The sequence below is a fragment of the Gambusia affinis genome, linkage group LG01 (genome assembly GCF_019740435.1).
Source record: "Gambusia affinis linkage group LG01, SWU_Gaff_1.0, whole genome shotgun sequence".
Lineage (NCBI taxonomy): Eukaryota > Metazoa > Chordata > Actinopteri > Cyprinodontiformes > Poeciliidae > Gambusia > Gambusia affinis.
This window is the reverse complement of record NC_057868.1, coordinates 28,242,374-28,267,500: the sequence shown is the minus strand read 5'-3', so window position 1 is coordinate 28,267,500 and position 25,127 is coordinate 28,242,374. Positions and strand designations below refer to the sequence as shown.

At 41.6% G+C, this 25,127-nt stretch overlaps 1 protein-coding gene and 1 long non-coding RNA gene across 7 annotated transcripts; one reads left to right on the top strand and one right to left on the bottom strand.

The window, feature by feature from the left end:
* Positions 1-225: 225 nt before the first annotated feature.
* On the bottom strand, positions 226-8,429 carry LOC122829717. The gene is made up of 4 exons (XR_006370415.1): positions 8,344-8,429; positions 1,062-1,257; positions 828-880; positions 226-732 (listed from the first exon to the last, which is right to left on the bottom strand). It is a non-coding gene; the product is annotated as an uncharacterized LOC122829717 (long non-coding RNA).
* Positions 8,422-24,480, top strand: zhx3b (zinc fingers and homeoboxes 3b). Of its 6 annotated transcripts, none has more exons than XM_044114450.1 (8): positions 8,422-8,857; positions 16,095-17,002; positions 17,082-17,180; positions 18,052-19,581; positions 20,512-21,243; positions 23,184-23,436; positions 23,819-23,857; positions 23,951-24,480. In XM_044114450.1, the coding sequence occupies exons 2-7, from the start codon at positions 16,256-16,258 to the stop codon at positions 23,839-23,841; spliced, it is 3,384 nt and encodes a 1,127-aa protein (XP_043970385.1). In that variant the 5' UTR covers positions 8,422-8,857; positions 16,095-16,255; the 3' UTR covers positions 23,842-23,857; positions 23,951-24,480. The 6 variants fall into 6 exon arrangements, with proteins under 6 accessions (XP_043970385.1, XP_043970379.1, XP_043970405.1 ...); XM_044114470.1 differs by having other exon boundaries at positions 8,436-8,571; positions 8,821-8,857; positions 23,819-24,480; XM_044114478.1 differs by having other exon boundaries at positions 8,438-8,857; positions 20,512-20,790; positions 20,929-21,243; positions 23,819-24,480.
* The last annotated feature ends 647 nt before the right edge of the window (positions 24,481-25,127 follow it).

The window sequence follows — 25,127 nt, the reverse complement described above, 5'->3', positions numbered from 1 at the left end:
TGAAGTAGTACCGCAAAAGCAACTGCACTACTGGCCTCTCTGCAGATGAAATTGCACAATATGCAATTTTCACTTTTTGAGCCGAGTTACTTAAGATTTTTCAAATAATGTCAAAGAGGTATTCAGCTTTTAGGTTTTCTTTTGGGATTCATGTCTGGAGAAAGTGCAAGCCACCCGTTAAACATCAGGGATAACATTGTCCCCAAAGTTTAATATTGTCTCTTCTTCTGTCATCACAAAGAAATCTTAATGTCAAATCTCCACATTCACTTCCAGGATGTTCTGGTTATATTCATATTTCTTTTAACAGATTGTGAGAACATCCCTGTAAAGAAATCAAAATGGTCACATAATTCCAAAGAATGGAAGGGAACCAGGATGGATGGATGGAGAGAACCAGGTTAGATGGATGGATGGACGGAGTTCATCTGGGTCAGAAAGCAGCTTTTCATCAGGAAATTGTTAAATCCTCATTTTCTTTTCTCAGATCTGCCCAGCAGGAAAAGCTCGCCGTGTCTCCTCTCTTCCAGTGTCCATCGACTCAGTGTGACGTAGAGACTCAAACTCAACAGTTGAGGCCGTTTTCAGGCTGTTTGATCTCAAATCTCCCCCACCAATGGCACCTCAGTTGAGAGAGTCGCAGCGATACACTGGCGACCTGGTCGGCTCATTACTGACAGTACTTGAGTCTGATTCTATCAAGCTGCTGTGGGACACCTGATGAAATTCTTCCTGCTCAGACACAAATAAAAGGGAGAAACAGGAAATCAGAAATTAATTATTTTCATCAACATTTATTATGTTGCGATGGAAAATAAAAACTCAACTGAGAAGAAAGAAGCGGCTGAGTGGAGGACCCAAGGAAAGAAGTCTTCGTCTTCTGATCATAACAGGAAGAAGACTTATAAATTTATGTTGGACCTTTAAAATGTCTTCCAGTTCTAGTATTAAATGTCAATTAGAATTTAAAGTTTATTGATATTTGAGAATGTGTTTTTGCATCATTATGAAATGATAATTATGAAATGAAACCCAACAGGTTGTGTGGAGTCATTACTTACAGCATTCACTCCATCTGACCAGCAGGGGGCGACAGAAAATCACTTCTGTTGAGTCACTGACTTTACAGCGGTCCCTCATACAGAGCATGCATGTAGCGACAGTGGAGAGGAAGAACTCCCCTCAACCAGGAAGAAACCTCCAGCAGAACCAGAACCAGGCTCAGTACCAGCAGCCACCTGCTATGACCGACTGGAGCTGAGAGAAGACAGAGCAGAGACACAACAACAAGTCAGCTGATCCAGAGAACTTTCCATGTTAGTGGAAAGGAAAAGGAGAGGGAGAATGGTTAGGTGATGGCAGCTTCATGTCAGCCAATGGACTTTCCCGTCCAAACAGGGTAAAACTAAACTTGTAAAACCTGCCCACCTTCAAAGAACCAGTACGAACCTAAACCTCTAATAAAACTCATGTTAATAGCACTATATGTTTAATTCACAATCTATCCCTAATATATTTTTTGGAATAATTTAGAGAAAATAATTGATGTAATAATTATTTCAGTGTGCCATTCATTTATTAAAGCTCTTCACTATCCATAGATCTGTGTCTATTGATTGATCTTTAAATAATATAAGCTTATTCATAAATAACTTATATTATGAATATTATTAAAAATGTACAATAAAGTTTTGTAAAACACATTTTTCTTTATCTTTAATTATTTTTTGCAAATATAAGTCAACAGATCTTAATTAAATGTTTACCTTGGATTCAAGTTAAATGCAAATCATGAACTTCTTGTCGATTTGAAGTTTCTGAACTAAATAAACTTTATTTACTGGTCAGAACCCAGAGCTGTGCAGATCATTACCAACTTTAACTGTGATCTCTACAGAAACAGAGATGCTTGGCCTTCAGCGAAACCACCAGTCAGATCAACTTTTCTGTCGAAAAATCCTCTAGTTACAACCATATTTATTATCTTTCCAAGTCCCGTACTTTACTATGAGCAGTGGTTGCATACAATAACATAGTGATCAAATTGTGTATTAAAAAGCAAGTCAACAGCTCAGTGCCGCTACATTCCCTATAACAGCTTTCAGCTGTTATCGGCTTTCAGCTGTTATCCTGAATTATGTCACAGCGTCATGTCAGCACAGTAGGTGCTGGAGGGGAAAAATCACAGCAGTCTCAGTCCACTGAACAAAAAAGAATATAAGCAAGCAAAGAACTTATTTATTATATTTTTAAACCATCAAAAGCCACAAGTAGTTTTAAAATTTACATTTTGTGTGTGTAACTAATGTCACATATTTTCTAAATTATACTAAAACAATAATTATGGTTGAGTTTAATTCTCTTCCATGCTTTAGTGTAAGACAGTTCAAGACGCCCCCTTGTGGATTTAAATAACCCCTTCACTCCTAGAGCCTGAGATTTATTGCTGGTGTGTTTTTCAGAGAAGAAAACATTTAAAACCCATTACTTGAGAGCAGTAAACTGTCATGTAACAGAAGCATGTTTTCTGATTGCTGGTTCAACACAAACACAAGTTTCAGACAAAATAGGAAGATTTCTGAATTAAAAGCTTCCGTTCCATAATTTTGCCGCTGACCCAGAAGAAGAGCTGTTAAATATAGTCAATTCCGACTATGAGCTCGCATTGATTTTGCAACATTTTTTTGTTGGATAATAAATTAAGGGACAAAAACAAAAATCCGAAGAGCCACTTTGGAGCCGAAAGAGCCGACTCTTTTTAGTGGTCGAAGCCAAAAGAGCCGGTTCTCTAAAAAGAGCCAGAATTCCCACGCTACAGTGAGCCCCTCCCACTTCCCCGAGCTCAGACAGGTGGTCAGTTCCACAGTGACCTGATTCAGAAAATCTCCCCTGCACACAGAAATCCCACCTTCAGGAATACAAATGGAAACTGATTTTAGAGTTTTCTATTCCCAGACGAAACATTGACTAAATCAAAAACAAGTACGTGAAGACTGGTTTATATTGACCTACATTGTTATGGAGAATTGGCTTTCTTTGATATGCATTCTGATATGTTTTTCTTGTTTATAGTCGAAGAAATTCAATGTAGGTGTCTCTGTAAATGACAGGAATTTTTAACTTTTGATATTACTCTTTAAATAAAGATACAACCAAAAAATTTATTTTGTGCAGTTTAGAAAACCTATGCCCAAAACAAAAGTTACTCTGTTTTCTCCCACATGTAGCATAGTTTAATGTGCTGTCCTTGTTTAAATAAATTTGAATTGAACTGAACTGAACCCCATTATGTGTCCACATTGGAAACGAATCATGCATGCACAAAGCTGCTTCTCATCAGATTTTCCTACCGTAGCACGAATAGATAGGTATTGGTATTCTTTAGTATACCAAGGTATACCAAGTACTAATATACCTTGGTAATATACTTACCCTTATTTATTTGGCCCTTATTTAGATACACTTTATAAAACAAAATAGCAAACATAGTTCTGTACTTCATCTGATTGGAAGAGTGACTGGGAACAGTACTTTTCAAGCCTTGTCAAAATTCTCTATAGTATTAAGTGTTCGATCCAAACAAAATCTAAATCCTTGCACTTCTGCCTGTAAGATAGGGGATTAATGTCCTGCTGGAAGATAAATGTCAAGCTCTCAAGTCTTCTGCAGCTTGTAACAAAATTTCCTCCAAAAAATTCACTAGGTTTAGCTGCATCTATCTTCCCATCAACTCTGACTATCTTCTCTGTCTCTGTTGAAGAAAAGCATTCCAGCAGCGTGATGCAGACACCAACATGTGGGGATGGTATGATTAGGGCGATAAGCAGTGTATTCAAACGTAGAGGTTTGCATATAGGCCATAAGGGCCATTGCTGCTCTCATCTGGTTAAAACATCTTTCATTTCCTGTAATCCTGTCCTTTTTGAAGGCTGTCTTTGAACTATAGCTTTCTTGCTGCCGCTCCATAAATGTTTGGGATTTTATGCCGTAACCCTTTAAGTTTCTCTCAAACTTTCTGTCTGACCTATCTGTTGTGTTCCTCGCAGGTGTAGAATAAAGAAGCATAAATACAGAAGAGCAACACACTTTTCAATTTTTTTGAAAATTGAAAAATGGAGCCGTAAACTGAGAGCAGTAAGGATTCATCTTTGTCTCTCAACCCCAAAACGTACCAGCATCATGCTGGTCTCAAGTATTTTACAACATGTGTTTGGTTCAGATGTTGCTTAACTATTCAGAGAACGTAAAATTATCCAGTAAAATGGGACATGTTTGGAGGGCCTCCAACACTGTTATTTTTTACAAACTCAAGGGAAAAACAAGCTTGAATTGCTTTCTTTTTTTCCCCTATTTTTCTGTATCCAAGAATTTTGTCTGTTATTTTAGGTAAGATAACATAAAATCTGGTTTTAGTGATCTGTGCATTTTGTATGTCAGTGCTATCTTGCATGGATTTTAGTTGACAAAACAAAACATCGGCATTTATCACTTTTGTTTAAGTGAATACTCATGGAACAACATTGCATTTCTTCTAACTTCTGTCATTTTCCAGTCCAACAGTTCCAGAAGAAAGCACATCCCAGTAATGTTTTGTGTTGACCTAAAGAACCTTTTCACTTCCCATCAACAGCAGAGATTCTTTATATCTTTCCCTGATGCTGCTCATTTTTGTTTAACGTCATTTTCTTTATAAAAATTTGTTTTAAGCTTTTGTTGTGACACTTAGTAAGAGAATTTCAGTTTCTCTTTTGAATAACTGACTCATTCAGGAAGTGGTGGGCGATGTGTCAGCATTTTCAGTTTGGATGCAACGGAACAAATTTATAACAAAAGCTCCTTAAGGATTTTTTAAAGAAAGCAGAATAGTCATCACGTGGGCTTATGCTGCTTATTGTTGGTCACTTCAAATTAGTCTATGTGGAACTCATAGACTAATAGTCGAAGAAATTCGACTATTAGTCGAAAAACTAATAGTCGAAAAACTGACTTGGGTCAGTTTTTTTTTTTTGTTTTTTTTTGTTGCAAGGGATGAGAGAGTTGTAAGTTTACGCTGACATCTGAGAACCAAGATGGAATCTGAAACTACAAAGTCATGAGACGTTTTTATTTTTTCCCTTTTTTGTCCCTTACTATCACACCAGCAATGTTTTAATAAGGACAACTTTGTGCCAGAAAAATTAAACTATTCTGTTGAACCTTTGGCTGCTAAGGAATCATTAATGCTATTTTATAGTAAAAATGACAATCATTCAACACATTACATCCTCCTGGGACTTTTTAAATAGCTTGAGCCAGTTTCTTTTATGCCACAAACGCTGTTCCTGAAATCTTCAAGCTGTTCAGAATCTATAACCACGAAGGTGATATGTTTATTTCAATGGCTCTCTAGACATTGCAAAGACCTTCACAAAGTAACTTAGCATTTTCTTTTGGCTTCCCATAATAAAGTCATATACCTGTATATAGAGATTACATTTTGAACAATTTTGAGGCTGTTTTATTATGACAATTTTACAGCGTATGGGCTGATACGTTTGCTGATGGATGAAAATGAGCAGCCATAAAGTGGAGCACATGATGAAATATTTTGCTAGCTAGTGTTTTCAAAGTGTCCCTCTCTCAAAACTTAAAGCTATTTGACATTGTCTAATGCAATGTGACAATTGCTTTTCAGTTTGAAGGGGATTGCTGCTGACAATTGCTGCTGGGATAATTCCTTTCTGGTGATATCACAGGGGGCAACACCTGTCTAATTCTGACCAGTCTGATCTTTAATTGCTAGTTACTGAAGGATTAAATTTGATTCTCATTGTGCTCACTAATCGTATTTCCTTTTATTTACCAGTACTCACTTTTACGTAATGTATTTAATCTGATAACTAAGGTGTTTTAAAAAAGCTCTGTGTTTCTATTTCAGGAGAACAGTAAGACATTGACAGAACTTGATACAGTTGGGCCTTAAATTAGCTTATGGTAATTCACACTTCTTTTTAAGCTGGTACTAATTTCATGTTTGTTTACATTCAACCTTGCTTCTTTCCCTAGCCTTTTATAGCCTGAGTTTTACACATTTTATAACCAGGGTACCATGTCTCTGCTCCTTTTTCTGAGACAGCTTCAACTTTGAGTATTAGCCAGTTGTTCAGTATTACTGTGTGGTTTTGAAAATGAAGTAAAAGTTTAAAGTTCAAAACAAACAAGCAAAAACGCATGCCAAATCCTGTCTGTACTGATGGCTTGGTAATAGGAGCATTGATTAATCAATAAAACAAATTAGTGTGACTACAAACGGGTGATTCTAGAGTCTATTAACAAATGAGTCCAAAGTAATCATTGAATTTTTTATTGAAGTGTTTACTCTGTGAAGAAATGAGAGTGAAAATTCCAATTAATTTCTCTCCGGGATTAATAAAGTATTTTGAATTGCTTTAAATTAAATTAAAATGAATTGAATTAAACTGAGTTGAACTGAAATGAGCACTGTTATTTTCAAAATAGACATATAAATTGTAAATAAATGCAAATAATTTCCGTAAGGTATGCAGACATACCTTCATATAATGACAAAAAGTCAACAACAAACAAAACAAATCACCTTTCAGAAATGATTACTGATATTTGTGTCACTATAACTATTTTATTCATGGGGCTGATAATAAATTATCACTAATTACATCAAAACATATTTTCAGATGTAAAAAAGTAATGCTATATTTAAAAGCGTAATAACTTTTTAATATCCATCCCATAATCCCGAATTAAAGAAAACATACAGAATAGTGATGCTGCCACCATGATTCACAACACGTTTACTGTCCATTTATGGCCTATAACAAATCAATGTAACGTTGTTCTGAGAGGTCATTGGTGAATCGATTTGATTGATAGGAGGATGCTGTTCCCTAACGGTAATGGCCCAGGAAATGAAAATGATGTGCATCATGTGGCAATCCATCTTAACACAAAAGAGGGAATCGATACACAACTTTAGAAACTCTCTACATCTCCATCATTGCCAATAAGCATGAAAGAGAATAAAATTTTATATATTGCTTAGCCCTGATCAAGAGTCATTTGAAGTTAATGTAAACAGAAGCACTTCATAGAACACTTTTAGTTTGTCTAATTTGAACTTGAATTCATGATTAAAACTGTTGATTATTTTTACACATTTTATTTGGTTAGATTTACTTAAATCACTTTGTAAAAAGTACTCAGGTACAAGAACAAACTTTCTATGGAAAATATTAATTGAGTAAAACTGTAGCATGCATGTGAAGTATTGGATATAAAAATACTCTGTAACAAATACTTTAGCTTAATACTGTCATATAATTAGATAAATGAGGGGTGGGTTAGTTATCAGTTATATATGCTTGATACATTTGGTTGAGATTTTCAAAATAATGCTTATGCAACTGAAATAACACATTTATGCGTTAATCACTTTATAATCTTTTTCTTTTGCATTGAATTGGTTGTTTAAATATTGTGAAAATAGTGAGAACAGATTGATCTTAGGTCAAACTATTGGGTTAGGTTATAAAATATTATTAAAGTATCATATCATGATTAAGTCATGAAAAAACTATACGTTTTGGTAAACTATGCTTTTTAGTAAAATAGAACTCTGTTACATTTCACCTAAGAAGAACTGTGGGGATGCATTTTTTCAGCAAAGGCAAGGAAATTAGTTATGATAGATGGGTGAATGCAGCTAAATACAGGATAATCCAGGAAGAAAGTCTGTACAGTAAACCAAACATACTGCCAGAACTACATTGGAATAGTTAAGATCAAAGAATAGTCATGTATCAGAATGGCCTAGTCAAAATCCAGACATAAATTAAAATGAGAAGTTGTGGAATAACTTGGAAACTGGTGTTCACAGATAATATCTGCCAACACTGACTGAGGAGAGGCATTTTTAAACAAAAAAAGGGGAAAATTCAAGATGTATATGTGCAAAGCTAACAGGAAATAATAAAAACAAAAGACTTTTATGTGCACCAAAATGTTATTCTCATCATTACTATCCCAAAAGATCCCAATAACTGACATTAGTTGTTATGATGTGGGATTAATAAAGTATTTTGAGCACAATGTGAAAAGGTTTATGGGTGCACATACTTTTGAGATCATTCTGTCAGATATTATTTAAATAGCCTACTACTGGCATACTTTTGCCATGTCAAAAGAATATGAAGCGTATAGTTATTTTAAGCTAATTCTGTTGTTGAACTGGTTTATTAGTTGTATTTGTAGAATTTACCGCAGTCAGACATAATCAGGGTTTTATAGTTCGGGGTGTCTTTTGGGGACTATCCCTTTAAGAGAAGTTACCTGAGAGGAGGGGGACAGGTGTGAGCTGCTTGAACATCACGCTAATCCGCAACTGTTACTTTCTGCCCCTCTTAGAGACACTTCACGAGGAGTTCAGAGCAGAGGTACCGCAGGGTCCGGGTCGAGACGGTGAATCTGACTCACTTTCACTCCGCATCTCCGAGCTCGAGCCCTCACGCCAACTCAACCGTCAGTGACGTCTGCGTCACGTGTGCGTCTCTTCCCTCGGTACGTCCGTCGTATTTTCCTCCCCTCCGCTGTCTGCTCCAACGCCGAGACGGAGCAGAGCCGAGGCGAGCCTGGCGAATTAAACACGAACCCAAGACAGAGCGTCGGTGTCCGGACGCCGGGTGTCGCGTTTGTCTGCAGCCGATGGACGGAGGGGTCTTACACCTATAAGTTGCCATCAGTGAAGTCCGTTAGTGGCTCCTGTGTGAGCCCGTATCAATGTAAACTTTTTCTTTTTTTTTTTTAAAGAACGTTCACTGCGCACAGTGAGACCCAACAAGGCGAGGTGAGTGTGGTTTGTTGATACCCATGTATTTCAGTGTTTCATCTCAACTAAAACTTATCCGAGCTGAGGGAAAGCCTCACCTTTGTGGGCTTTCGCTCAGCAGCGCTGGCCAGCTGCATGTCGCCTGCTTAAAATGGCGACAGCCGACGGGGGTGGGAAAAAGAGAGAGACGGTGTAGTTTTTTGGGGGGGTACTGAGGGGGCTCGCCTCTTTTCTCCGATCTGAATTGGCTATACTGCTTGCAACCCTTAATAATGCACATGAGCGAATTAAGTTGGGGATTACTCCGCCTTAAGTTGAGCGGAAGATGCATCATTTTCGGATACGTTTAAAGCTGCTGCGCTCTGTGACTCGTCGAGACACTTTTTCCACACTAACACTGCATGTCTTGAAAATACTTTTTCAAAGAAGTAGTAAATATACGCTTTCTTTTTTTGTTAAATCTCAACCCGTTAGAAAAATATTCCCAAATTTTCACCAAAATCAGTATGTCATCACGATAGAAATTAGAAATCACAGCCGTCCCAAGCACCCCTCTCTCTGTCTTCTTCTGTGAACCATAAAAGGATTTTACACTTTATAAAAAGTTATATTTTGGGTCAGACCGACTTAAGTTTTAATCAAGACTGATCCAGAGTTTAGAAACAATAAGCAGCAATGTTTATTTTTCATTATTATTTCATGAAGCGTTAAAGTGATTGTTTATCTTTAGAGATTGTAATCGGCCAATTTCCCCCTAATTGGGTCTCATTAATTGTTTCTGAAATAAACATTGCAGTCCAGCTTTATTTATAAAGCACTTTTATCTACTACACAGGACTAAATTGAGGAACAGAAAAATAAATTGAGGCTTTCTTTCGTATTGATTACATTCATCCCAACTCAGAACTCAAATCCTTTTCAGAGTATGACGTCAACAAACATTTATTTTTACGCACTTATTGGGTTGAATAAAAATTAGATAATGTCATGGAGGCTATGATGCATAAGCAGAGATAAATATGTATACATTTACTTTCCGATAGTGAAAGCTGCTATTTCTGTTAGCGAAATCTGTAGCACACCTTTTCCTCTACTGTGTTTTAGGCCTTTAGAAATAAAAATGACCAGAATCAGCAGGTCAGATATCAAAGGAAACCGGGCTTTGCTGTCAACCAAGAAAAGCTGGGTCTGTGCATTTCTGTTTATCTAGATAGTGTTGTCATTAGTGTGTGTCACTCCTAGGATTAGACCAAAGCTTTCCCAGGAAGCTAATTTGTGTCTGACGTCCACGTGAGTCTCAGGTTCGACGCACAGCTTAATCCAGCTTTCTGTTTATCACCAACGGTCCACTCTCACTAGTGGCCGCTTGCCTCATCATTGCTGATGATCACATGGAGAATAAAAATAAGAACTCATGAAAAGCTTGAGGTGCTCAACTTATCAATCATGCGAGAAAATATGTTGAACTTGTAATAGCACTCCAGTGGTGTGCTTTTTTTTTTTTATTAAATTGACATTAGAAACACAGCTGGGTAATGATTACCACTTTAAAACGTGGGGGGAGGAGGGGCTATGGATAAAAAACAAATCCACCGCTTTAGTCTGTTAAACCTTCTTGCTATCTTCTGAAAGTTTTGATCTCTCTTGCAGCTTGAATGAATAGCAGAGATGTCTCAATAATAGAAAATACAGTCTCATTCTTAAACAGCTCACTTCACTTATGAAATAGAGCACAATTGGAGCCCTTTTCACTCAGAAGTAAACTTCCATACTGGGAAGTGTTGATGTTCTCAGGAAAACATAACATTTTTGAGTTTTCATCTGACCTCCAGTGGTCGGAGCTGATGAAGCTAAAAGTTGGGCGACTCCGGTCACCACCTGATTTCTTGCTGCCCCTTTAAAAAGAAACAGGCTGATCATCTGGCGTTAGGAAACATTGTCGGAGACAAATGACTTTTGACAGAAGTTGGCATATAATGTGAAGCATCCTATTCCAATGTGCCCCCCTTCTCCTCACAAACTGCTTACATTTGTTTTATTGTTGCCAAATCTTTCTTTAAAAGGCAGTGTTGTCAAATAGCACTCAAGCACTTTGCTGCAGCTGCACAGAATACAAATAAACACATTTAAACGAGGAATTGGATTGAAAATAAAGTGACAAATTAACAACAAAAATCCCACAATCGGTTACCTTGTCACGAGAAGCATGTGCATTTGGAAGCTGGATTGTGGGAGGTTAGATTTTATCTAAATTACGTAACAATTTACAACAACAGCAAAACAAATGGTGTTGTTGTGGAAGTGACAAACTGTATCTAAACTGAGTTTGATTCGCACAAAAAAAGTCTCTGCCTTGTAGCTTTGGTGCTGTGTCTCATCTTGGTGTATAACTAGAATTATGTTTCATGTTATTTCTGTAGGAAATAAAAATCTGAAGGCATTTCACTTAAGCCTTTTTTATACATTAGAAATACACAAAAAGATCCAAATTGATGCAAAAAAAAACAACCAACCTTTTCTTGCCTAAAATTTGATATGAAAGCATTTCCTTACTGTCTGCTTGATCATTTGTAGGAAAGGATGCATTTGCAGTTGAAAATACTTTTAACATCAACATGTGAAAAGCTCAGCCCTTTCTGCTTGACTCAACCTCAACACAACACAGGGCTGATCTGTTGACTGTTGTTTTGGATTAACTAATTAAAAATTCAGTAGTATAAGGTGCTTAGCAAATTTTCTTTCTTTTTTTCTGTCTTGATTGCAAAATGAAGATATTCTTTGGATAAGTTTGGCTTAACTATTGCTCTAAGCGTGTTGTTTTTGTCAGCAAATAGCCTTTTTTATGTATACCCCAGGGAACGATCAATCGATTATTGAAATAATAATTTATTGATAAATTTATCCGATTAATTGCTTCCGCCCTCACTATGACCACTTCGCTCTACAGGCTGCTTTATTTTTGCCTGAGTAGCTCCGGATTAATTTAGCTAATAACTCTTCTAATGAATCAGTTAACATAAAAAAAATGTTCTGACTGCATTAGTCGAGTTGAGTCATTTTATCTTTCCTGTATCCAGTCGTGTGATTTCTAATTAACGTCTTACCAGTTATGACCAAGAAAACCCGACCGGGCCTGTAGCGGACTGGTTTGGATCATTGCAATCTTTTCAGTCTGCTTGACTGGTGAACAGCCTGTGATGTCGGCCATTTTAGGTTGGACTACAAAGAGCAACCGCCATGTTTCTCTCCCTCCCCTCTCAGCAGTCCAGTTTAAATCCATGCAGCAGCAGCAGCCACAGTGGTGCAGCCCACGCAGCCCATCCTCTCCCTGACCCGAGGAGCAGCCCACATTGACACTCAGGGATCCGAGGGAAGGAAGGACGACGTAGGAACGCTGTAATTGAGGTTTTCCGATTGTTGTGGAAGACACAAGTCGAGATGCACACAAGATGCACGCATGATTGACAGTTGGAGGTTAGCTGGAAGGTGCTGGTTTAGGGTGGGAGAAAGTAGCTGAAACAAGCACTTTTATGTTGTACTAAGACAAAGAAAAACATGGCGGTAGATGTAGAGACAGACACTGGAAGGTGGAACCGGGTGTGTGCCGCCGCATAGGTGCAGTCTTGATAATTGGTTGGAACACACTTGGGGTTTAAGGCTGTTTTTAGGGCCCTTTTCCCCTGAATGAGTGAGATAGCATCTGGCGTAGTTCTTGCAGCATAGAACATAGCAACCCTGTGTGACCGAGGCCCCTGCAGGACCACAGAGTGCTGTGGGAAAGCGGGGGGGAGCAGGGGCAGGATGGCAGATGTCTGGACACAACCCTGACAGGAAGAGACGCCGTCGGCTCTGGCCAATGGAGACGGCAGCCACACCTATTGGAGAGACGGGAACACTCGGTGCGGGAAGCTGCACTGAAATAGGAGCAGGGCAGGGACTCTCCAAATACCACTCTGAGGGGTGTGTGGAACAAACAAGCCCCACTTTGGCCTGGGACTGCATGGCACAGGAGATCTCTGTGTGTGTGTGTGTGCGTGTGTGTGTGTGTGTTTACCCACATGCGTGTGCTTTAGAGAAGTGAGCTGGTGAGAGAAGGCGGGGGGCTAGGAGGTGGTTGCCATGGGGACAGTAACACACCAGTGCCGCTGCCGACCTGTCTCCGAGTGCCAAACTTGTTCGAAGAGGGAGGCGGGGTGAGGGAACAGCAGGAGGGGGAAGAGGGAGGAATAAAACGGGAGCAGCCGAGGAAAGGCCTGTGCAGAACACTCATTAGGGTAAGGTTTGTTTCCCTGCACAGATCCTAGAGCAGCATCTGTAGTCTCAGGTGATCAGCTGCAGGATTCTCAGGTGAGCTGATTATTTGGCGCCGTACTCTACTAAAGCGAAGATACCTTTGGTTTTAAAAAGATCAGACTTTTTCTGGACCATACCAATTTCTGGTTTTAAGGTGGAACGTGGTGACACAAAGATAAAATATCTGTTATTTTGTCTTTTGTTTTTGTTAGTGGCAGCGGTTAGCAACCCAATAGGCAACAAAGGAAATAATATTTAAACTATTACTGCTTTAAAGATTAAGTAGTACTTAAAAACTATTACTTAAACTGGATCTTTTAATAACATTTAAAAAATGTGCATAAAGGTACATTCTCTTGATGCATTCACAGACATAAAATGGTGGCAGTTTTTAGCTTTGTTGCATTTATTGGGCAAAGGAAAGTACTTCACTTATCAAAGATCAGAGCCAATCGAGGAGAAATTTGGGTTTATTCTGCTCTCTTGTTGACTTATTGCATTGGTAGTTTTTGAACTTAGAGTATGGAGGTATTTATCAGTTTTAATGTGTTTTTATTATAGAGAATTAAAAAAAAATTTTTTTTTCTTCTCTATTTCACTTATTGATTTTCAATCTGAGCCGATCAAGGAAAAAATAGACCCAGTCTCATCATGCATCAATCAATCGGCCGATTGATTGATGCATCTCTAGTTTCAGACTCAGACATTTAAGACTTTGTTCTTATGCGCGTGTGTGTGTGTGTGTGTGTGTGTGTGTGTGTGTGTGTGTGTGTGTGAGGGACTGGGAGACGTGTGATCTCTCGCACAGTAAAAAATGGCAGCCTCACCACCTTCGTAAACAGGCTTCACACAGGCATGCAGACACCCACCCCCGCACGTTACATGCACATGCACACACACCCACCTCCCTGCACTTTACTCTGAACCTCACAGGAAATTCACACATACGAATGTTGACAGTGTCGCATAAAACACATCCACATTGCTATCATGGCTAGGACGGTCAGTACGGTGAATGTCAATGCACAGAATTGGTGTTCAAGTTGACCGAAGTTGCCTAAGCAAAAGCTGATGTGAGGTCAGAGGACTTTGTTTCAGCAGTCACCTGAGTTAAGTGACGCCTCTCGATTAGTTTTAAACCCGTCGGTTCCGTGTTGGGAGACACTGTAAGCTGGTTTTCATGAGCTCCAGGTTGTGTCCATTGGCAGAACATTCCAGGCTTCACAGCGCGGTGGGGAGGGAGGGAAACAGTGTGTGACTGAACCTCAGAGCACAACGGGGGTTCGGAAGTGCGGGGGTAGGCTGGTTGCAGTGGTGGAGATGGTGGGGTGGGGGGGGTTACCATGAAGGAAAATTCCTCACAGAAACACCTCAGTGGTTCTTTCACGATAGTTAACACCACCATCAACCCCCCACACCCCAACCCAAATGGCTTGCCCATCCCCCCACCATCATCATCATCTACCGTTTGCTCTCCCTCTCTCTACTCTCGCCTGCCACCCACACCCAGCACAACCACGTGATGGATGACTGCGACTGCCCACCCATAAGCCATTGTGTTGGTCATGTGACGATACTGGCTTGGCAGAGCGGTGCCCCCTGATGCAGAACTGAATGGCAGTGGTGGTTGAGGTGGGGGCCTAGGTAGGAGGGACAGACGACGGCTCAAACCGAGGGCAATTGCTGCTCTCAGTGGGGTGGAGGAAGGGGGGAAGAGGGGCATCGCGTTCCCTCAGAGACGAACCTCAGTCGCCTGTTAACCCCTCACACACATGCAAACACACACACACACACTGCCCCCTTATTTACCTTTAAAAAGGGCCAAAAAGTCCTCCTTTAATGCAGATTTATTTCTTTTAAGTTAAATCTGGAGACTGACTTCGTTCTGGTGCTTCAAAGCGAACTCTTTGTACGTTGTGTCACACCCCAGTCCTGTGGGGGTTAACTGAGCGCTGAGCTAATGTACCATGACCCATGTGTGGGGCAAACCAAGCATTTACTCATGCCGTTGTAGGTACAAAGAAAAGCAGCAGGTTTGCAATTAGAGAAAGAGATACGCAACCAGAAAAGGAGGGATTTATTTAATGACCACATGCAATCTGGGTTTCTTTCACACCTTAGCACAAATATGTTGCAGGAAGAGGTTTGCATCTTGTCTCAGTTTGGATCCTCTTCTATTAGGTGAATTTTGTGTTCAGTTTTGAACATTTAAGGAACATTTTTGCAAGAAGAAACGCTGTTCTGCGTTTCAACTGTGGAGGCTCGGTGAGCTTCTCGTGCTTTGCATGAGATGTCATGTCGGGGCAGAATGGCTGGTAGAGTAACTGCCCTAGAGCCGTCCTTCAATCCTGCATCGTTGGCTCCATGTTAGGTGGAGAGAAAGGGAGGAGTGAACCCCTGTAAAGACACAGACTCTGGACGTGGGATGTTTTTTTTTTTTTTGAGATCCAGGTGTGTTGCTGTTGGTCCTGATTGCTCAGGAATGTGTCTTTCCAGGAAATATGTAATGAAATGCAGCAAATTGCTTCATTGTCAAGTCTCCAGCTGAATTGAGCAGCAAATTTAAAAGAAAAATATATTCAGAGTGCTTGGAAATGTGTTTAGTGCCACTTCAGAGGCACACAGCTCGCAGTCTCTGTGGGGGTGTGTCTGAAAGAGAGGAAGTGAGACGCAGTAGCATGGGGGAGGGGAGTAAGGGGGGTAGGACAGGGGCTCTCCCAAAAGCCCTGTAGTGAGGAGGCAGACTGAGACTGAATGGCATCATAAATGAGATTGAGTTTCAGGGGACGGGAAAGTTTAGCCTTACTTTTGGCTTTAATACTTTAAAGATGTTTTTTTTACCCTGAAGTTCCTGATATTATGTGAAACTTCTGTAAGAAATCCTTTTATTTTTGTTTGCCTATCTTCTTGTCTAAATTCCAGGTGATCTAAATATTTTCATTTTCTTTCGCTTCTTTTTCAGGATTCTACTGAAACCTCTGCAGAGAATCACTCGGGGACTTATGGAAGAGCCTGTCTACTCTCCTTCCCCCATGTCTGGTCGATAGTGAAGGAGGAATCCATCTTCTCTCTCTCAGCCCCTCAGCCATTTGACCCCCCACCTCCTTTCCCTCTGGTCTCACCATGGCCAGCAAAAGGAAGTCCACTACACCCTGCATGATCCCCAGTAAGGTCATCCGCTCTGTGGAGGAGGCGGAGCGGGACTCTCCGGTTCCGCTCCGTCACTCCAGGGTTTCTGGAGGTGGCAGACGCAGCCCTCTGGACGCCAGCGGTGACCCAAAACAGGAGGCGGGGGATGCAGATAAGGACGGTGGCGGCGGCACTTACACTTGCAAGCTGTGCAATTTTGAAACTCACGACCTCAACCTGTTCCTAGATCATGTCTACACGGGGCATCCGGACTTTAGGGCGGACCCTGGTTTCGTCTGCATGAGCTGCGGCGTATCTGCGCCAAAGTTTGAGGGGCTAGCTCTGCACAACGCCAGGGTCCACCCTAGCACTTTGATTACGACCCTGCAGCTGAGGAGGAGGGAGAGGAGGGCAGTGGTGGAGCAGAACCTGGTGATAGGGGCAGAGCTGTGCAGGGACAGTGAAATCTCCATCACTAAGACGCCAATCATGAGGATGCTGAGGGGCAAATCTGAACCCAAAAGGATTGTGGTGTCTCACTCTGTGTCAGATGAGCCCGCCTCAGACATGCATTCTGCCTCCATATCCAGGGAATCTGAAAGAAAAGAATCTTCTGCTGTTACAGTCACCCACGTCTCCACAATCGTCCACAACGGAACGAGCAAGACCACCCTGCCCTCGGCGATCCAGATTGTCAACGGCTCTACGGGGTTACCCCTACTGAAGACTCCCATCACACAGGTGGACATTGATGACATTGATGTTTTTTTATTTGTTTAAGTGAATTTCATTTATTAATCGTGCTTTTAATTCCTTTCAGGTTGTTTCTGTAGCTCAGAACCGAAGTCTTCACCATTCAGCACCTATCACAGCTTCCTCTACTGCTTCTTCATCCTCATCCTCGCAAAATCTTCCCAAGGTACAAATTGGCTTTTGTGTTACGCAATTTACCATTCAAGTAAACAGATTATATGCAATCATCAGTGAAAGGAAACATAGATTTTATTCCTTTTTTAATGATGGGTTTTATAATCAACATTCCAGGATGGTTTGAAAACACAAAAGCTCAACGAATTAAAAACAACAATTAGGTCAGAAAATTTGAAATCTGACATTTTTGTGGGATACTTTGCGCTACTCGTCTTAAGTTATTTTAAAATTGTTGCCTTCTTGCTGTGGGTCTGGTTTTGAAGAATAATCCACATAATTTTAATGTGGCCATACAGGGAGCCCTTTAACATTCATGAGGACAGCGTCAAGTCAATGGGTCCTCATGAACCCATTGACTTGCATGTAAGTGCTTGTGGGGCGACCGTTAAGGGGTTAATGCAAAACCAGTGTTGATGTGTGTTTTGGGTCATCAGAGTTTCTGTGGGCTCTTAAAAAAATCCAGCAAAAATAAGTTGGACAGGAAAGTGTTTGTTTCAATGAGGTCCAGCTTGAAAAATGTCGATTAAACGATTTGTGAGTAAACGTAATTCTATTCACACTCAATACAAATTATTATTATGTACATTTTTTTAGGGCGACTCATTTTCCACAATCATTGTCTTGTTGGAACAGCCAACTGAGCCTTTAACAATATGGAACTTGCAGGAGACAGGAAAGGTTGTTCCACTAGTTTCAGCAATATTTCAGATATTTAAAATAATATCAATAATTATCGCTATCCGCTGATATGAAACCCTTATATTTTGATACGTTTTCCATCCATGTCGTCCAGCCCCAAGTACGATTAAACATGTACGGTTCAATCCGACTCCACGCTGATCTTCCGTCTCTCCCTGCAGGTAATGATCCCTCTGAGCAGCATCCCCACCTACAGTGCCTCCATGGACTCCTCCTCCTTCCTGAAAACCTCTTTCAGCAAGTTTCCGTACCCCACCAAGGCAGAGCTGTGCTACCTGACCGTCGTCACCAAATTCCCCGAGGAGCAGATCAAGATCTGGTTCACCGCTCAGCGACTGAAGCAAGGCATCAGCTGGTCCCCGGAGGAGATCGAGGAGGCAAGGAGGAAGATGTTCAACACCATCATCCAGACGGCGCCGGTCGGCTCCCAGAACCAAACCCAGAGTCACCACAGCCAGGCGCCACACACCATCACAGTGCTGCCCGCCTCCCTGGGGCCCACCGGGATCCCTCAGTTCCTGCAGGGGTCTCTTGTCAGCCCAGGCGGCGTAATTGTCACGCAGCCTGTTGTGGCAAACGGAATCCAGGTCAGCAGTGCCCCCGTGGCCCTGGCGGTCACGCCGAAGCCCCAGGCGGCGGCTCGGCCCACAATGCAGGCCCGACCTGCCGCCGCTCTGGTGGCAGATAAAAGCCCCAGCATGCTGGTTGGAACGGTGGGCAGCAGTAAAGCTGTGGGAGGGGGCACCAGCAGTACCAGCAACACTGAGGGCGGTGTCATCAACCTTAGTCTTGGAAGCAGTAGTCATAGCAACGCTAAGGGGAGCAGTGTCAATGGTAAACATGGCAGTCCTAATGCTAACTCCAGCGAGAAAAACAGCAGTGATGTTAGCAGCCGTGCTAGCGCCAGAAACACAGACAGTAAACCTGACAGTGGCGGGGGTGGGGGAGGTTCGGTGCAGATGGACAGTAAGACCCCCACAGAAAACAAAACTGTCATCAGCAGTTGTGAAAACCTGAAGAGCAAAGATGCTAATGGTAGCAGCAACCATCACAATCTGGCCAGTGCAGGAACTGAGGAAGCAGATCCTTCTGGTTGTGACTCTCCAACCATCAAAATGGAGGATCCTTCATCCCCCATCTCCAAGTCCTCCTCCCCCACTCCTGCAGGTCCAGGCAGCAGCTCCGGCTCCCGGACCCCCTCCAGCACCTTCCTGGACCCCAGCTTTTACAAAGGCAAGAAGTCCCAGGAGCAGCTCAGTACCCTGAAGGACAGCTTCCTGGTGAGCCAGTGGCCCGACCAGGAGGAGGTCGACCGCCTCATCGGCCTCACCGGCCTCACGGTGCGCGAGGTCCGCAAGTGGTTCAGCGACAGACGCTATCACTTCCGCAACTGCAAGAGCTCCCGCTCCAGCACAGGTGGGCAGAGTAAGCCCAGTGCTGGAGCGGGGAACGGCGGAGGTACGCCTGGTAGCAGCGCCGCCGCCTCCGGCTGTAACGCCCCCGTTGATCTGTCGGAAAGTAGCAGCAGCAACTCTGGTGCCAAAACTCCCCAGCACAGCTCCAGCACCGCCACCCAGAGCCCTCCGCCAACGCAGACCCCCACATCGCCCACCGCTCCTTCCAAGAGGCTCTTCAGGTTACACTCACCTGATTTCACAGCCGTCCGCTACAAGGAGAGAGACCCCCACCAGGTGAGACCCAAACTCTCTCTCACTGCAACTCTGCTGAATTTTGACCAATCTTCTTGGCCCTCTGCTAATTGAACTTCCTGTTTCACAATGTTTCTTGAAAGCCGAATCCGCAAGAAGAAAACATGTGATGCTAAATGGTAACACTGGCCTTTTTGTCTTTGCAAAATCCATTTTGACAATTTCTCAGGACATGACTTTATATGGATTAAAGGTGCTATTTCAAGAAGATACTTGAAAGACTTAAAATTCTGTCATTTGAAAAGATGTACAGCAATTTAAACTTTTTTTTAGCAAGACCATGTCGGGCCAAAAATAAGGCAAAATAAAAACATTTTAACATGTTTGAGGAAGGTGTCAAAAGTCAGTCATTTTAGGCTGCAGTAATCACACAAAAAACATTTCATCATCCTTGTGGTCTGTGTCTGGAGCAGAGATCCAGGATTCGGTCTTCAACTCCTGCTTTTCTTGTGTTCAGCTGTCCTGACCCTGAGACGAGGTCAGAAGCTAACTTGGGGAAAAAAAGGCCTTAACTGTGACTCCATGTTTTGTTTTTTTGTTGTTTTTTTTCCCAGATAAAAGTAAATTTTTCTCATCATTTGAAATTTGAAATCCAGAGTGAACCTTCCCCAGCCAGTGATGATTTGGGTAGCCGTGTTATCTGTAGGAGTTCCCTTTGCTGCTGATAAGCTTTATGAAGATGCTGATTTAATTTCCTGTTAGACTTTGTACCAAAACCTGCTTTGGTACGACTGCATTTGATTGGCTGGCTAATCCCTCTTAACATCATCTATGCAGTAAATCATGCAAAATGAGCTCCGACTACTTATTCGGTGCATGAGTACAGTAGAAGGGAACGCTAAATAACTAAAATAAATCAACCTTCTCATGATTTGACAGTAATATTCATCTCTTTGCATGTCCTGCATTCAGGTGATCGCCCTTGAGGCCAGCTTTGCCCAGAACACCGACCCGTCAGGAGAAGAAGTGGACAGGCTGCGCTCTGAGACCAAGATGACTCGGCGGGAGATACACGGCTGGTTTGCCGAGAAGAGGAAGCGAGTGGCTGCTGAGAAGAAGAAGGAGGAGGCGGAGCGGAAGCCGAAGGAGGACGAGGAGGAGATGGAGGTGGATGGAGAAGAGAGGCAGAGGGATGACGGTTCAGGGGAACCGAAAGTGAACCCCATCAAAATAAATCTGAAGATGCTGAAGGTGACCGAGGCTAGCAGTAAAGCAGAGGGGGAGGGATCTGGTAGCACGAGCTCTCAGCCTGGCAGCACGCCTGCCTCCACCCAGGGCCCCACCTCTTCCACCACCACTAAACCTTCCCAACCTTCCACCCCAACACAGAAAACCTCCCACTCCCCCAAACCCACAACCGTCCGAGGGAAGAAGACGGCGGAGCAGCTCCACCTGCTAAAGCAAGTCTACGCCCGAACCCAGTGGCCCAGCGCCACTCAGTACGATGAGCTCATCTCAGGAACAGGGCTGCCCAGACCTGAGGTGGTGCGCTGGTTCGGGGACTCCCGCTACGTCCAGAAGAACGGCCTGCTGAAGTGGCTGGAGGAGTACCAGAACCTGGCCCTGGAGGAGGAGCTGCAGAGGGACGGCTCCAAGGTCCTGCAGGACCATCTGGACGCCAACGGCAGGCTGGACGACTCCCAGGTACTGGTCATCTCTTCCACCTCTCTCATTACCCACTTTCCTGTCTGACCGCTCTCAAAAGAAGGACACTAGAGCCAGCAAAACAAAACAAAAAATGTGATGAAGTTAATTGCAGGATCTGCAAGAATTATTCAAAATTCATTGCATCAAAAACCATATATCAATAAAATAATCATTTTTAATTCATAGCCCCTTTTGGAATCCTTTTTGAATAAATAGACACATATAAGCTCAACAAACAAAACATTTATTGCTTTTAATTATTCAGGCCATTAAACCATCAGATTGGTGCAAAGTGCCAATATACATATTCAGCTTTGAACCTTCATGTTGTTTCTATGAAAAAATAATTGCTATACTATAATAATTAGAAATGTGGACGTCGTCGTTGGGAACGTCTGCAACTTTCACACAACTTCTCATCAAATCACTGTTTGAAGCACAAACGAGGAAAAGCCACTTTGTCGTCCGTCGCTGCTGCAATCGGATCTAATTTGTGCATCAGATTCATGAGCGTACCAGAAACACATTTACAAAAAGCTTCTGACTCAGGACTTCTGTGTGTGTAATGTGATTAACTGCATTAAAACATTTCAACATGTTAAAAATGAATGTAATTAATCAATAAAAAATGAGCATGTTAAAGTCCCAGCTCTATTTAATGCATAAAAACCAAATGGTGTAACAAAAGGATGGCATAGTGTTTAATGATAGTATTACAATATTTATTTAAAGAGTTTGACTAATATTGATTGATTTCAGTCAGAAGTTCAAAGGTTAACTACCCAAGTGATCAACATTCCTGTGATTTATTTGCATATGTAACGCTGGTTTTTAAGCTGTTGAGCACCTCAGCTAATCAACCAGCGAGCAGAACAACAAGGAGGTGAAACATTTTGTGCAATAAGTACGTGAAAGCGTTTTCTAAACATGCAGTTGTCTCTGTATAAATATCCAATAATATGAGTCTAATAATAATGGAGGCTGTGTAATTTTTGCAGCAGCAGGTGTAGCTGATGCTTTTCTGTTTCTTGACTAACAGCAGTTGGATCACATGAGGCACCATGATGTTGTAAAACTGTCGTCATACCATGAAACTCTCATAACACAGTCAGTGATATTTTAGGTAGTTTTAAAAATTAAATATATATATATATATGTATATATATATATATATATATATATATATATATATATATATGTATATATATATAGATATATATATATATATATATATATATATATATATATATATATATATATAGATATATAAAGCTCCTGGGATGCTGAGATCTTTGAAGTTTAAGACACACCTCAGGTCTTGATTCCTCCTAAATTCATCTTGTCATCTTTTATCTCAAAAGAGATGAGAGTCTTTTGTTCACTGAACTACATGAAAATAAAAAAATCTCCTGATGAAAAGTTTTTGATCTTTTCAGTGTGAGTGAAATCGTCTCTTTGCTGTTTTTAATCTTAGTTTAATCAGTAGTTTTGTTTATTTGTATGACACACTATTTCTCCTTTTGGTATTTTATTTTGGTTTAATAAACATTCTTTTTCTTGCTCATCTATCATCCACGTCCCCACTGTATGACAGGATTAAAGCAAAGTAGCAATACCCAGTATAAACAATTCTAGTAAATATTTAATATAATATTATCATCAGTAGTAACAGACATTTCCCTACTATTTCTAAGAACTCCTAATTTTTATGGATTCATTAATTTATTTTATTACAACACAAAATACTTTAAACGGTAAAAGCAGAAATGGTTTGATCACTGACGTAAATGACGTTCTGCTTGAAACATGGAAAGAACATTTCAAAGCTTTCATATGAGCTGAATCTAAATACTAATAGTTTCCTTGCAGTCTCAAGGTGTTCAGCTTTACCATTTGCCTGCATCTTAATTAATAAAACCTTTCTGATTCCGTCCTAGATAAAGGATCTGGCTGAGAAAACTGGTCTGACGGGCGACTTGGTGCGGCATTGGTTCTCTACCAGGGGAGCGATCCCCGACGCTAAGCAAAGCGCCGCACAGCGGGCGGGAACAGACGCCGTCGGCGCAGAGGAAGCAGCTGCGGCGCCGACAGGATCCTCGGCTCTGGAGCCACAGCCGGGCGGCGGGACGGAGGAGAAGATGGAGCAGTCGGTGTGTGGGGCGGAGGCTGACGCCGACAGCTCTGCTACAGGTAATCCTGGACTCTATGGTTTGTTTGTTTGGGGGGGGTTTTATGAGTGTGTGTGTGTAAAGCAAATTTGACTTTTTTCAAGAAGCTACCACTCACACACATCTTAATAATTAAATGCAACAAAGAAAGACAGGAAGTCATTGTTAAGATTGACGTCATTTGTTGGGGAAATGGAGTGCTGCGTCAACAGCTGTGTGTGAAATGATCGGGTGGCACAGAAATCCAAGGGTGGAACCTACAAACTCACCGACATTATGATGATGAGTAATGAGGCGTTCTGTGGCAGACATTCACTTCCCACCTCTCTGGCCCAACTAAACAGCTCAACTATAGATTTACATCTTTTCTGACTCATTTGTTGCTTTTTTTTTCTCCTCTACAGGAAGTGAAGAGGTCTTAGTGTGAGGACAGAGTTCACAAGGCAGGTGGTCTTTGTTCCGGCAGGACAGCAGATGGTTTGTAACTGGATCAGTGGTTTGAAACTGACCCCAGATCCGTCATCTCCCTCTACTAGAGACGGACACTACAGCCAGCCCTCGGTCCCTCCGTGTGCCATGTGACGCCATCATCCCGGTTTTACTTGATGACCACATGTTTGGTGGACTGAGGTCTGACCATGAGTGACGGGAAGTTTGTCATCAAGTCGTCGCCGCCGGGCGTTTGCCAAGGCCATAGATGAACTTTTTGTTTCCCAGTCTTGCTCTTTCTGCTCAGCTAAACGTCCAAACTCTGCTGCTCTCGGTGCGTCTTCGTCGCTCCTTGAATGCGTTTCCTCTGCTTGGATCGGACGGACTTTAGTCTGGGAGACGTTTGGAGTGAAGGCGGGCATCCTGTGACGCCCAAAGGAATGGGACGATGTGCTAAAACCACGTGGAGTTCGGATCTTCTGGTAGCATCAAGTGCTTCTCTATGTCTCGTTTGTTTTTATGAATCTGTCTTAGGAATAAATGCGAAAGATCAGAACTTTTACCACAGTTCCATACTTATGCTCGATGTACAATTTTTACAGATGCATTTGGAGAATAAACAACCGAATGTAATGAATTCAAACCTGTTTCTCCTTCACTGGTCCAAGATGAGTTAACCAAACAAAACAATCTGAAACATTTTACTGTTTGAAGGATAATTTCTTTAGAAGACAAAATACAGAAACTTTAAACTGAATTTTACTCAGATTTAATGTGATATAGTGCTCAATGTAAACTGTGTAGAGGAGTAGCGTTATTGTGATGATGTGAAAAGACAGTGAAATTTCTTTTAAGTCAGGTTTGATAAATACAACAGTTGATAGGTAAAGGTGATCATTTATTATGCTATAAAATGGCTGGAAAATACATAGGAAGGGTCTTTGTATTTGAGTTTTCTTAATCTGCTTCCAAGTGAGAGTTGCTGGATGTATGTGGTCTTACTTACATTAAAAAGAATGCAGAGCAACCTAAATGTTTTAGGTCGTACCTAGCATTTCCAATTGTAACATTTTGCATTTTTCAAAGGCTTCCTGCACCCTGAAGATTCACTTGTTTCTTAAATCAGGGATTCAAGGCTGCACAAAATAATTCTGATGGCTGCAAAAAGCCCAAACTTTGGTCAACCCAGGGTTAGTTTAAAGCAAATATGTGGGAGAGAATGGCTCAGTCAAAGTCCAGACTCAAAAATACATGCTCTTAGTTGCTCTTCTGCAAAGAATTGCT

What these genes read in the sequence shown, in the direction of transcription:
- zhx3b (XM_044114450.1), top strand. Translation starts at nt 16,256, where the DNA reads ATGGCCAGCAAAAGGAAGTCCACTACACCCTGCATGATCCCCAGTAAG. An exon ending in GCAGGCTGGACGACTCCCAG is followed by an intron (nt 21,244 to 23,183) that starts GTACTGGTCATC and finishes ATTCCGTCCTAG; the next exon opens with ATAAAGGATCTGGCTGAGAA. An exon ending in CGCCGACAGCTCTGCTACAG is followed by an intron (nt 23,437 to 23,818) that starts GTAATCCTGGAC and finishes TCTCCTCTACAG; the next exon opens with GAAGTGAAGAGGTCTTAGTG.